The sequence below is a fragment of the Protomyctophum bolini genome, assembly GCF_963924005.1.
Source record: "Protomyctophum bolini genome assembly, chromosome: 5".
NCBI lineage: Eukaryota > Metazoa > Chordata > Actinopteri > Myctophiformes > Myctophidae > Protomyctophum > Protomyctophum bolini.
Window position 1 is genome coordinate 18,146,773 of NC_137866.1, and position 13,711 is coordinate 18,160,483.

Consider the following 13,711-nt stretch of genomic DNA (forward strand, 5'->3'; position numbering starts at 1 on the left):
GTTGTGTCATGGGAGGCGGGAACAGAGGGTGTACAATGTGTACATCTGTCTCCCATGGAGAGTGGAAGAATTACTCAGGGACCCTGGGGTAAGCGTGACGGAACTTCAGAAAAGCTTAACCGAGGGTGCCGAACGGGGCTAACAGATCCCCCATTACTATTCATAGTGAACAGATTAACCAGGTTCATATAAATACATAGGAGTATAAAATAGATCATCTCCTGTCGTGGAAAGATCAGATTGAATCAGTGTGTAAGAAAACAAAGAAAATAATCTATTTCCCATGCCGTTTAAGATCCTTTGATGCTAGTAGACGGATTCTTCTTTTGTTTTTCACTTCTGTTATAATGAGTGTTCTTCAGTACTGTATAGTAGGATGTTTGTCTGTAGCCTTAAAGATCACAACTGCTGCAACAACTAAATATTTGTTCAAAGATTGTTGGACAAACACTTCAGAGGCTTATACATCCACGTATGATAACAGCATCCCAAGGTTAGCAAGGCATATCACCTCTAATACTAGCCATGTTTTGCATGGAGAGTAGGCCTATGCTGCCTTCAGGGGATGTTCCAGCATACAATAAGGTCAGACTTATTGTATGCATACAATCAGTCGACTCTGAGGCTTAATCAGGATTTTGGCCAGGACTGAGCCAGCTGTGGACATTGCTCTCTGCCCTTGTGTTTCTACTGTATGTAACTGTATTTTCTTTTTTTCCCCTATGTTATGTCAAATGTGTATATATGTGTTGCATTAGACTACAATGCCGCTGGATCGCAAAACAAATTTCAGTGCAAACTGACAATGAAGTACTATATCATCTCATATCATCATTTCAATCAATCAATCGATCCATATCAATCTAAAACCAGGTGTAGGTATTTAGGTAAAAGATCTTCTCGGCTGAAATAATGTTGTCGGACTCGGGGTCCTGCGTACTACACTTATTACACTATTACGTCACTTATTACACTATTACACTTAATACGTCCACTATTACACTACTACACGTCACTTATTAGTATTACACTATTACACTATTACACAACTACACTTATTACGGCCGCTTACTTCTCTCGCCGAGTCTCACGTAATCTGGCAACAGTGGGCACGTGACATGACGCAATTCCGTTGTTGTTACGTTTTGTTATTATGACCACCAGTGTCAACAGACGAAGAAGATCCGACCGGAGACCCGCGCCGCCAGGCCAGCCAGGCCTCGGACTAAAGTAGTGAAGTTAGGCCGCTGCGAGTCGCCTCTGTCCCGGCGGGGGGAGGAGGAGAAGAGATGGAGGCCATGGACCTGGACCCGGACCTGGACCAGGAGCTCATGCAGAGGTTTAGCTGCCTGGGAACCACCGACAAGGACATCCTCATCCAGGAGTTCCAGAGGCTGCTGGGCTTCGCCCTCAACCCGGCGGGATGCGCCTTCTTCCTGGACATGAGCAACTGGTGAGGGCCGGGGATCGTCGCTCGGTCGGGCCGTGGGCCTTCTCTGGAGGCTTGGTGGTTTTGTTGTTTTTGGACTGTTGTTCACGTCACAATATCCGATACGGTTAATACGTTTATATTCATTGTTGTGACTATGTTGTTATGTTATTATAGTGGCGGACGACAAGTGATCTACAAGCTAGGCTAGGCGTTGGGTAGCTTGTAGATCAGTTGTTGTACATGTTAAAGTCTACTCTATGCCAGCAAAACAAACCGACTATATATTTTTATGAATATATAAATGGACGAGTGCTCTCATTTAAAAAAAGGGATTTTTCCAATGCTAATTTTTTAATCATTGTTTAAGGCTCTGGTGGCTTCGCATGTGAAATTAAACTCTTATTCTATTAAACGAGAATCGATCTGTTAAGAGAGGACTCCCCATGACGTCATTATTACGTAACAAAACGCTTGTGCCTGTGTAACCCGTGTAGCATTCGGGAAGCATTCCCTTTCGGGTTTATGATCCGGTCGAGAGAGAGTTGTAGTCATTGATGATTTGTAGTCATCCTTTTCCCTCAAACCGATTTTTCTCAATAAAAGCTACAGGTTACGAGAGCTTTTATTGTTATTCTTCCGGTTTGAGGGAAAGGGTTCCAGATGATGGTTCCTGCCTGATGACTACAAAACATGACTACACATGACGTAACAATATCATCTGCTCCAGACCGGTTCACACAGCAATTTTGGAACACACTTACACAGGGAGGTTAGTGCCTGTGTGTAGCTACAATGTTGCAATCCTCCTCCTGATGAAGTAGCTTTGATCTCTATGTCATTGTTGTCACATTGTTACCACGGCTATCAGCCCAAGTTGACAATTCATTATAGCACAAATAATGGGTGATTTGGAAAAAACCCCGGTCTGCCCTGGTAACAAGATGTGCACATGCACGCACTACAGTGTTTGGACACGCAACAGGCCAACAGCACGCACACCAAGGCCCGCCCCCGGAAATTGGACCGTGAGGTACTAGGTTTGACGCCCTGAAAAGGGCTTCTGGGGCCCTTCATTGGCTGTTGATTTTGTTAAATTTAGGTTAAAAAGATGATAAATACATGAAAATGTCGCGCGCACGCGCGCTATGGGGGCCCTGCAAATGGCCCTCATGGGGGTTAATCCGTCCCTGGTGATACATAGATAGATAGATACGCACGGACATTGCTGGTTGTAGGAGTGGTTGCACCACTCAATTTCTTTTTATATATGTTTTTTTATAGAGGGACAGACAGTAGGCTGACAGGAAATGGGGAGAGATGCGGGGGGTTGACATGGTCGGGATCGGGAGTCGAACCCGCGGCACACTGCCAGACTTGGACTACCGGCCAAGGTGCCTGGACCGCTGAGCCATGGCCCAGGCCCTCTCTATCTTGATTGGATGAAGGCTGTGCCACCTAGCCAAAAACGAAACCTAAAGGTTTTTTGACCCCAGGGGTTAACTGGGGACAGGGAGGAACTCCTTATATGGTCAGCACACTCTATAGTAGGGAGGATTATCACAACAAAACGGAATATACCTTTAAGCAAAAACAGCCGGCAGAACTGCGCTGCCTGGTATTCGTAAAGTAACCTTAGTAAATTATGCTTAAACGTTTTAAACCTAACCTCATTCCATTAACCCCAGTAAAACTACGCCTAAACCCTAAACTTATCTAAACAAATGTCAGTAAAACAAAATGAAGAATACAAGAACCATGGCACAGAGTGTCACACTATGAGCTTGTAGATCTGCTATTTTTCAATAGCTAAAGTATAACATAATGCTTAAAACACCAAAAGGGGTTTCCACCCCGAATGGGTTAGCAAGGATAGATATTAGATAACTTTGGTCAAATTTGGTGTAAAGCTTTTGGAACACACAGCAGCAGTAATCAGTCAGTGTAAAATAACGTACATTTATTCAATACTGTACTTAAATACAATGTTCAGGTACTTGAAATCGGCTATTTAAAAATACTTTTTTATAGATTTGAAAACTCATCAAACGGGACATTCTGCATAATCAGTACTTTCTATACTTCCAAGTAGATTTTCATACCAATACTTTAGTACTCAGGTCAATTTTTGAATTCTGGACTTTTACTTGTAACAGAGTATTTCTACATTGCAGTGAGTACATTTTCCACCACTGGCAGCTAGTATTTAAAGCGTTTACAGCTCGCCCTACTTACTACCACGACACTCTGTAAGTGCTTGGTTGGCACGGACTGCCGTGCTGCTGCTGGTGGCTTGAATGTCAACTGAGGAGCACTCACGTGATGATTCTGTAGCCTACTATATTATCGCCCAATCTAAAAATAAAAACGCTGCTTTGTGTATCTGGCCCGCTCTCAAACGCATGTTGCTCATTTGGCATATCGGGTCATATCGTTGAGGTGAAATGTCTACAGATATGTGTCTGTATTACATACCTATCGGCGATGTAACTCAGTCAGCTGGCCTCCTTGTCTCTTGTGTGGAAGTTCATTTAAAATGCAGCCTATTTTGTCTGTGCCAAACTGTGATGCCAATGGTGCCGGTAGTAGTGTTTTTTTTTTTAATAATTATTTTATCCCACGATTTTGTAACTCATTTTTCACCCCTGTGTCAATTATCTAATGTGATCCTGGGCTCTACACACCCTCCGCCAACCTGGGGAGAGCAACGGACTTGAACTCATGCTTCCTTCATGCATGAGTGTCCAAGTTGCTCCTTTACACCTGACAGGGGGGAGTTTCCCTGGTTGGACGTAGCGCGTGGAAGGAACACGTTATTCCAACCAGTTCCTTTCCCCTCCATCAGGCGCCCCGTCTGGCCAGGGGGAGGCAGTTTAGAGACCAGGATTACTGCATGTTTTTTGTGAGGGTACCTACCCTAGGGGACACAGGGAGAACATGCAGGTAGTAGTGTTAGTGTGTCTGTGTCACTCCAAACTACTCTTTAAAAAAAGATATATATACAATCCATTACAGTTGGGCCCTAGTTTAGACTGACGCTAGGTTCTTGTTTTACATATTGATTATAATCATTATAAAAACGTATTGGTTATATAAAAGTATTGATCTCTTAAAAGGAACCAGCAGGCCGATATAGGAGCGTATTGACAATAAAATGTATTGATTTGATTATTATAAATGTATTGACTATATAAATGTATTGATCTCTTAAAGGAACCTGCAGGCTGATATAGGAGCGTATTGACAATGATTACATAAATGTATCGATTATATAAACGTATTTATTGACAATATAATTGCATTGATCTCTTAAAGGAACCTGCAGGCTGCCATAGGGGCGTACTACGACTTTGAGAGCCCCAACGTCAACGCTCCCTGCATGTCGTTTGTGGAGGACGTGACGATCGGCGAGGGGGAGTCTGTTCCCCCCGACACCACCTTCACCAAGACATGGAGGATACAAAACACAGGTACTGTTTTTTTTACCCATTCTGGACGAGAACCCCTTATTTTAAGCATTATGTTATACTTTAGCTATTGAAAAATAGCAGGTCTCAACTCAAATCTTTGCTGGGGGGGGTCGGAACTACATATTTTCAGATGGGGTTTCGCAGCCAAATAAAGATAATTCTGGGGGTCCTTGAAAAAGGTTGAGCACCACTGACATAGAAACTGAGGCCCTCATTTATCAATTGCGCCCCCCCCCCCCCCCTCAGTAATTTGATCCACGCTACGCACCTGCTGTGTGTTGTTAGTTGTAGGCTACTGTTGTAGCCTATATTAAATTGTTAAAGTCTTTATTCATTTAATATACAACAAGATGTACTGTATTAGTGAACGAAAACCTGAACCTGTGAACCATGAATTAAATAACAAATAGGCGCGCACACACACTCTGCTGTTTTGCAAATAGGTGCATCTCCTCCCTCCTGTCCTGTCTGTCTCTATCACTGTGGTGGTCCGTCCATGACACCGCGACCATGCACGTTTATGACAATCTATTTAGATTGCCTCACGAGTCGCTGCAGTGGCTGGGCTGTCAACTGTAAATTATATGAATATGCTGCCTAAACCAGCCTCCTGTACATGAGGCTGTACGATGCGGTCATGTACGATGCGGTCCCCTCGACTCCCCTGCACTCTTATGCATCCTCGCATACGGTATGCGCTCATGCAAAACAGAAAACACTGTTTAAATGGCTTAAGCATCTAAACAAATCAATTGCAACATTGTTTTAATTGCGCAATTTTAATTGCTTGTAAAGTTGGTAATCTCCTACCAATTTCATATGACACAAAGACACATCGTTGATGTATAGGCCTATTCCTTTTTTTCTTTTTTTTTTTTTACATGTAGCCCATATACATACAGTTTTATATTAACATTTTAGGAGTGAATACATATGTTTCGATGCCTGTGACAGCCTCTTAGCTGGTCAAACAATGCTGCGCCGCTGTTCTACTACAGAAAAACAGGTGAGGACAAAGCGTATGACAGCTCCCGACTGTGATTTTTGTCCTGGCACACGTTAAAGTTCAAGATTTTGCGGAAATGGTAAATGCCGTGTGCCGTGCACCCATATTTTGTCGTACGCCGAGTTGATAAATGAGGGCCATAGGTTGTTCAGAAAACTGTTAGGATTTAGAAGCCGTTTTATTTTTTAAATCGGCCTCAGGTACATATATATATATATATATATATATAGTAATCGTTTATTTTTTTAAAACGAGGTATAGCTTGTAAGGATCGGGCGTTCGTGGAATGAGCAACACAGCGAAACGTGTGGCTAGCGCCTCCAAAGGATTTGAGAAAATGTACTCTCTATCGTACTGTTTATTGACCCAGGCACGGAATCGTGGCCTCCCGGAGTGTGCCTGAAGTACGTGGGAGGGGACCAGTTCGGCCACGTGAACATGGTGACGGTGCGCTCCCTGGACCCCCAGGAGATGGCCGACGTCAGCGTGCAGATGCACAGCCCCGTGGCGCCCGGAATGTTCCAGGGCCAGTGGAGGATGTGCACCGCTACGGGACTTTTCTACGGAGGTAGGTACTAGAGACCTGTGGATGGAGTTTATTGTCACCCGAAACCGCGTGTACACATTAATTATCCTTGTTCTCTCTCTCTCTCTGGTTGTCAGATGTGATTTATAGAGGCTAAAGATGTTGTTCTCTCTCTCTATGGTTGTCAGATGTGATATGGGTGATCCTCAGCGTGGAGGTGGGAGGTCTCCTGGGCGTGACGCAGCAGCTGTCCTCCTTCCAGGCCGAGTTCAACACCCAGCCGCACCGCGCCATGGAGGGCGACTACAACCCCTTCGCCTCCCCGCAGAAGAGCAGGCACCCGGGGGACCACCACCTCCACCCAGGGGGGGACCACCAGCACCACCACCCGGACCCCGGAGAACACGAGGAGCACTGGGACCCCGGCAGCCTTAACCACCTCCAGACGCAGCAGAACGGACTCTCACACAATTCAGTGACCATATCGTCAAACAGTCTACATGAGAGCAACCTATCAGTAGTAGCTAACAACCAGGTGAGACTCTATAGCGGTGGTTCTCAACCAGTGGTCCTTGAGGAGGTTCCAGGTGGTCTCCAGCTAAATGATAGAGAGTTGGTAAGGTAACCAAATGGACCCTTATTTAACTCTTGAGAGTAACAAAATAACATTGCATGGATGCACCTGGGACGTATCCTCAGTAATGTATCCTGAGGTCAACGGGGTTTCGGGTCTCTCAACATCATACCCCTCACTCAGGCGACCCAGCCGGGAGTGATCAAGTCCCAACTTACGTCCCAGTAGCTACCCTCAATCAGTCCCACTAGGGAAAAACCAGGGGCACACAATCTGTTTGAACTATTCCAGAACTACTCTGCCAGGGCTGGGAGGTACACTTCTGGCACATGGAGGGACTAGGCTCTGTGGGTTGTCTCCTGGCCGGGCCCCTCCTACGTCTCACCAGGTCCACTCCTGCTCTCACCAGGAGTAGAGCGAGGACCTGTGCGTTGCACCAGAGTCCCAGCACCAGTTTATTCAGGAGTGGTGGGCAATGGTTCCGCAGGGTCATGGTGCTGCGGTTCCGCTTGCTGCTTGCATGGCCCTCCCAAAGGCCTCACCGAGGGTTGTCGGGCTTCCTCCTCACGGAGGACACAGGCTGGGGCGCTAACCCATACTGCTCAACCGGGTGCCATCTACATTCCGAGAGTATAACATGAAACCAAATTGACCCGTATACGGGTCCTTTTGGTTTCATATTACGCTCTCAAGAGTTACATTATTGTTTCTTAATTTACAAGAAGTCTACTACTCAATTAGAGAATGTAGAAGAATTGTTATTTTGATCAACATTTGCCCGTTGTCTCTCGTATGGTACCAACATCAATACAGCATGGAATTGTGGACAACATCTTATCCAACAATAAATACAGATATTCTTTAGTTTTGGGTCTGAGAGGCGAAATCTCATCAAATGGTTGTCCATGGCTCAAATGCCGAATAAATAATGGGCCTGGTTGCCAATAAACAACCAGGCAAGACTTGGAACAACACTAAGTGTTAATTTATTTAACTTTTTGTTTTCATTCCCCCCTCCCCCCTCCTTCCAGGGTGTACAACATGGACCCTATCCGTTCGGACACTCTTAAAAAAAAACTAGGAGGGAATTCTCAACGGGTCGAACAGCTAGCAGCCGCTGCGCTATGCCTCGCACCGGCCAGAGAGAGAGAGAGAGAGGGACGACCAACAGTCTTTGGCCGGCAGCAGTGAGTGGAAGTGTGGGGGACATTCAACACAAACATTTTTATGCAACACACATACAAAAAAAGCCCCCACGAAACAACTCCCACTCCTGGAAAAGGTGAGCTAGTGGACACGAGAGGCGACGAGACCCGGACGGATCCACTGAATGCATGGGTGAATGCTTAAGTTAAAAGATGAGTGCTATATGAGTCTTTTTAAGAGATGATAACTTGTTTGTTTTTTTGCTTTTGTTTCAATTGCTTTTCCTGATCTTTTATTTTGTTTATTTTAGACGTGTCGGAGGAGTGGAGATGAGAGTGTGATGAGATCGCAGGAATGTTTTTATTGCCGGGATTTATACATTAAAGGTGGTTGCACACCGCTGCGTTTTTTGCGGAAGTATTAATTAGGCTATCACTATAGCTGTCAGCATGTCACCAACACCCCACTAGACAGTAGAAAGTAGTAGGCTATCACTATAGCTGTCAGCATGTCACCAACACCCCACTAGACAGTAGAAAGTAGTAGGCTATCACTATAGCTGTCAGCATGTCACCAACACCCCACTAGACAGTAGAAAGTAGTAGGCTATCACTATAGCTGTCAGCATGTCACCAACACCCCACTAGACAGTAGAGAGTAGTAGGCTATCACTATAGCTGTCAGCCTGTCACCAACACCCCACTAGACAGTATAAAGTAGTAGGCTATCACTAGCTGTCAGCATGTCACCAACACCCCACTAGACAGTAGAGAGTAGTAGGCTATCACTAGCTGTCAGCCTGTCACCAACACCCCACTAGACAGTAGAAAGTAGTAGGCTATCACTATAGCTGTCAGCATGTCACCAACACCCCACTAGACAGTAGAGAGTAGTAGACTATCACTAGCTGTCAGCCTGTCACCAACACCCCACTAGACAGTAGAGAGTAGTAGGCTATCACTATAGCTGTCAGCCTGTCACCAACACCCCACTAGACAGTAGAAAGTAGTAGGCTATCACTATAGCTGTCAGCATGTCACCAACACCCCACTTGACAGTAGAGAGTAGTAGGCTATCACTATAGCTGTCAGCCTGTCACCAACACCCCACTAGACAGTAGAAAGTAGTAGGCTATCACTATAGCTGTCAGCCTGTCACCAACACCCCACTAGACAGTAGAAAGTAGTAGGCTATCACTATAGCTGTCAGCCTGTCACCAACACCCCACTTGACAGTAGAGAGTAGTAGGCTATCACTATAGCTGTCAGCCTGTCACCAACACCCCACTAGACAGTAGAGAGTAGTAGGCTATCACTATAGCTGTCAGCATGTCACCAACACCCCACTAGACAGTAGAAAGTAGTAGGCTATCACTATAGTTGTCAGCCTGTCACCAACACCCCACTTGACAGTAGAGAGTAGTAGGCTATCACTAGCTGTCAGCCTGTCACCAACACCCCACTAGACATTAGATATTCTGGGTGAATTTCGGACCAGTGTGCAAACACCTTTAGGATATCGCAGCCGATCTATAGAGCCCCCCTTATCAGATGTGACGTCTGATAAGATTAGTCTGGAACTTCAGACTAATATCACTGCGTAGAGATTAGTCTGGAACTTCAGACTAATATCACTGCATAGAGATTAGTCTGGAACTTGGGTGTGGGAGATTCATTTCCCAGGGGTGGTTACAAACTGATTCCAACATCGCAGCAAAAAAGTCTCACTCTGACGTGTGGGCTCTCATTGGTCAAATGGTCACCCACAAATCTCTCCAGGGATTCATTTTTCCTATAAGCCTGTAGATCGGCTGTATTTACGGCGGCGCCCCTCACCCGTGATGGCGTACTGTACCGGGTATAAGTGTGTGGCGTGTGTGAAAATTTGTGTTATGCTATGATGTGCGTGCGTGTGTGTGTGTTGTGCATCGTGAAAGAGAAGGTGATGGAGGATAAAGCCATGTACTTTTTTTGCCAACTGATTCTGGAAAGGGGGGGGGGGGGGGGGGGGGAGGGGTTGCGCTGATGTCCATGTGTATGAAGTCATGTATCTGGGCCTAATTATTAAAGGAGTAGTTCACCCAAAAGAAATGACCCATTTTCTACAATGCTGCACGATTCTTGCTCAAATATGAATCTCGATTTTCCTCGGACAACATCAAAGTGCTTGACTTAAGCTTAATTTAAAGTCTCTCTCTCTCTCTGTAGCAAAAACAGTAAAGAGTAAATTGGACATCCAACTAGTGCTGCACGAACAGAAACAATTCTCCATGAATTTAAAATGCTTGCGTGTGTAATTGATAAAATTAGGGCTGGAACTTTAACTGTTTAATTTTGATTGATTATTTACAGTAACAATAACGTGATGCACCACGGAACCTTTCTCTCTCATTGGACGAGTTCCAGGCGTACCGGACATACCGGTGCACGCAATGGGAGAAGAAATATTGATATTCTTTGTGAACTACTCCTTTAACTCAATGAATGAATGAACCAGGCTTCATGTGTCTATCTGAACTGCTGTTTATTTCATGCTTATTTCAACAACGTAGTTCCCACAAATGCACAGCAGCCATGTTGGAAAGAAATTGGGCCTTCAGTCTACTTTCCAAAGTGTCTGTTGTGCACAAATCCATGGAGCAGTGCCCTGTAGGCCAGGTGTCAATCAGTGCTTCGGTGTAAAGCTGCGCTTAACTTAATTTTGTTGAATCGACTGAAATCGATTCTACAAAATGGCTTCTAAATCATGACAGTTTTCTGGGAAAACCTATGTTTCTATATCGGTGGTGCTCAAACTATTTCATGCCAAGAACCCCTAGAATTATTTGAATGTATTTGGCAGCTGACCTCCATCTCAAAATATGTTGTTCCATGGACCCCTCCAGAAGCAAAGATATGACTTAAATTGTTTTGCTGGGAATGAATATATATTCAAAGAATTGCACACAACTTTTCAAAAATAGCAGATCTACAAGCTTGTAGCCATGCTATTATGACCGTGTAGATCTGCCATTTCTCAATAGCTAAAGTATAACATAATGCTTAAAACACCAAATCCAGGGTATGGGCACTGATGATGCGGAGGAGAGAACACGCCCACAGCGTCCCCAGTAGGAATGGAACCCGAGACCTGTGAGGAGACATGCAGCGCTACCGACTGCGCCACTATGCCCCTTTATAGTATTTTTTTGTCTGCTTTCATCACACAAAAAAGAAAACAATAAATGGAAAAGTGTTATCCTGGCCTGAGAGTGTACTCTTGGTTTATTAAAGAGCTGGAGAGACGGGGAGACTCCAGTTACTGAACATACACTCTCTCAAGAGTTACATTATTGTTAAACATGTGCATTACTTAATTTACAGGAAGTCTACACAATTGGATAAATGTAGAAGAATGATTTTTGATCGCTTGCCTCAATACAGCATGGAATCGTGGACAAAGTCGACTACACAATATTCCAAAGTCTTCTGTCTGGGATTAAATCTCATCAAATGGTTGTCCGTGGCTCAAATGGCGGAAAAAAAATGGACATTGACATGAAAAGGTTTGAAAACCACTGTTCTATCGCAATGATTAGCCTATTCTCCGAATATAGAGCTATTTACCGGTAACACTGTTACTGAACACTAGTGAACAAACACTGATTGATGATTACTATCAGAATATAGATCTTTTTAACAACTTTACCCCCCAACAATATCTTAGTCAACGTTGGTGTCACCCCTGCTTTTCAGCTCCTGCCCACACATTGTCATGTAGTACCGTTTTCCTCCACTTGAGAGAGACATTCAGCAACAAAAGTTTGAAGTTTAAAATGAAACGCTCATATAATTTTGGAACTACAGCAGGGGTCAACATGCTGGCCTGTGATGGATATTTCTCTGAAATTCTCTCCAAATTATCTTTTTATTTTGCCACGGACATACAGGAGGGCTGTGGGCAGTTCAGAAACCTGTCCACCAGTGACATCATTGTTAGGCACTTGTTTTTTTAAACAAGATTAAAAAAAACATGTATATTTACAACCTGCAGTTGCATAAGATTATTTTCTCTACTGCTGATTAATTCAAATCAAGTTACATAAAAGTGTCACTCAATGATTCTCAGCATCTACTTCGATGGGGATAGTTCAACCTCTTCAATCGATTCTTCTAAAACGCATATTTAATTTGGCCCTTTTTCTGTGAATGTTTTTTTTGACGATGAGTTCTGTGGCATAGTGATGGGTTGTCCGTAATCATCTGGAGTTGAATGTATACTTGCTTAATGTAGACCAACCTCTTTTTTCTTCCTTTTAAAATTATTATTTAGCCAAAGATTCCATATCTTTCACCAAGTTAAACCCTGCCTACACGCTTCATTGGTTGCAATTACCCCTCTTTGTTGAGAGAGAGAGCTCACACATCTCAGTGTGAGCTTGTACATCTGCTTATTTGTGTTTAAAAAATATATAAACATTTTGGGAAAATGACCACAAAATGACTACCTTTTTTCTTAAATAAAAACATGACATTCATGATTAGCTTAAAGTAAGTGTTGCACATCCCCTGCATTAGCCAAATAAATGTACTGCATTTTAACTGGTTTTCTTCATCACTTATTGGGGATGGACACACAGGTAGAGAACCAACTAATAAACAACTAATATACAGCATACTGATTGATTGATGAATGTATTAACAGATAGGAGAATTACAGTACATTTCAAGCACAACTCAATACAAAACCTAACTGTGGAAATATTACACATGTTCAAATCATCATACAACACAGTGGTTCTCAAAGTGGGGTCAAACAAAAATGTTTGAGTAGTAGTGAAAATAGCCAATCTACAAGCTCGCAATGTGGGCGCGAACCGTTGAGTTGTGAGCTTGTAGATCTGCTATTTCCACTAGTTTGGCTCCCAGCTAGGGATGGAGCTCGTTACATTTTTATTGATAATAGCTAATGAGCGGCTTATCGAGTCGGCTTTTATCAAGCCTACTATTGAGCTTTTTCTATTTTGTTGGAAGATGTCACATGAGGCGACACATTCAGAAAAAAATCCTGCAACATATTGTGGTTTGGTAACAACCGAATTCAAAAGTAACTGGTAACTAATGTTTTCAAATAATTATAGTGAACATATAGTGTAAATGTTCACTATTTGACTCCGAAATGTAGTGTAGTATAATATAATAAGTATAATAATATAATAAAGTATAATAATTATAGAAGAATTATACTCACAATCGTTGAGAGGTATCAAAATTGTCGGTGCAAAGTAACTCACTTTGCCGTAAACAACATCCCACTTCAACGATATACCGTCTACTCAGGCTTTTATAAGTTTATAAATTGCTCCATTCAGTGTTACTATACTGTACATTGTTTTTTTATCAGACTTCCTATACAAACCCACTGTAACCCATCCTTGGTTCTGCATGGTGACTGATAGCCTATATATAATATATATATATATTATATATATATATATATATATATATATATATATATATATATATATATATAATATGTATGAGTATGAGTTTTTTAATTTTCTTTTTAAAGTAAAATATCC

The 13,711-nt window shown here is 43.2% G+C and overlaps 1 protein-coding gene across 1 annotated transcript; it reads left to right on the forward strand.

The window, feature by feature from the left end:
• The first annotated feature begins 1,158 nt into the window (after positions 1 to 1,158).
• LOC308316132 (protein ILRUN-like) lies at positions 1,159 to 8,842 on the forward strand. Its single transcript, XM_080764537.1, has 5 exons — positions 1,159 to 1,453; positions 4,745 to 4,899; positions 6,276 to 6,473; positions 6,620 to 6,966; positions 8,037 to 8,842. The coding sequence occupies exons 1-5, from the start codon at positions 1,290 to 1,292 to the stop codon at positions 8,073 to 8,075; spliced, it is 903 nt and encodes a 300-aa protein (XP_080620663.1). The 5' UTR covers positions 1,159 to 1,289; the 3' UTR covers positions 8,076 to 8,842.
• Positions 8,843 to 13,711: the final 4,869 nt, after the last annotated feature.

Bases quoted from the DNA above. Each gene is read 5' to 3' on its own strand.
- LOC308316132 (XM_080764537.1), top strand. From the start codon at position 1,290: ATGGAGGCCATGGACCTGGACCCGGACCTGGACCAGGAGCTCATGCAG. The intron at 4,900-6,275 runs GTACTGTTTTTT...TTATTGACCCAG, and splicing joins ATGGAGGATACAAAACACAG to GCACGGAATCGTGGCCTCCC. The intron at 6,474-6,619 runs GTAGGTACTAGA...TATGGTTGTCAG, and splicing joins TACGGGACTTTTCTACGGAG to ATGTGATATGGGTGATCCTC.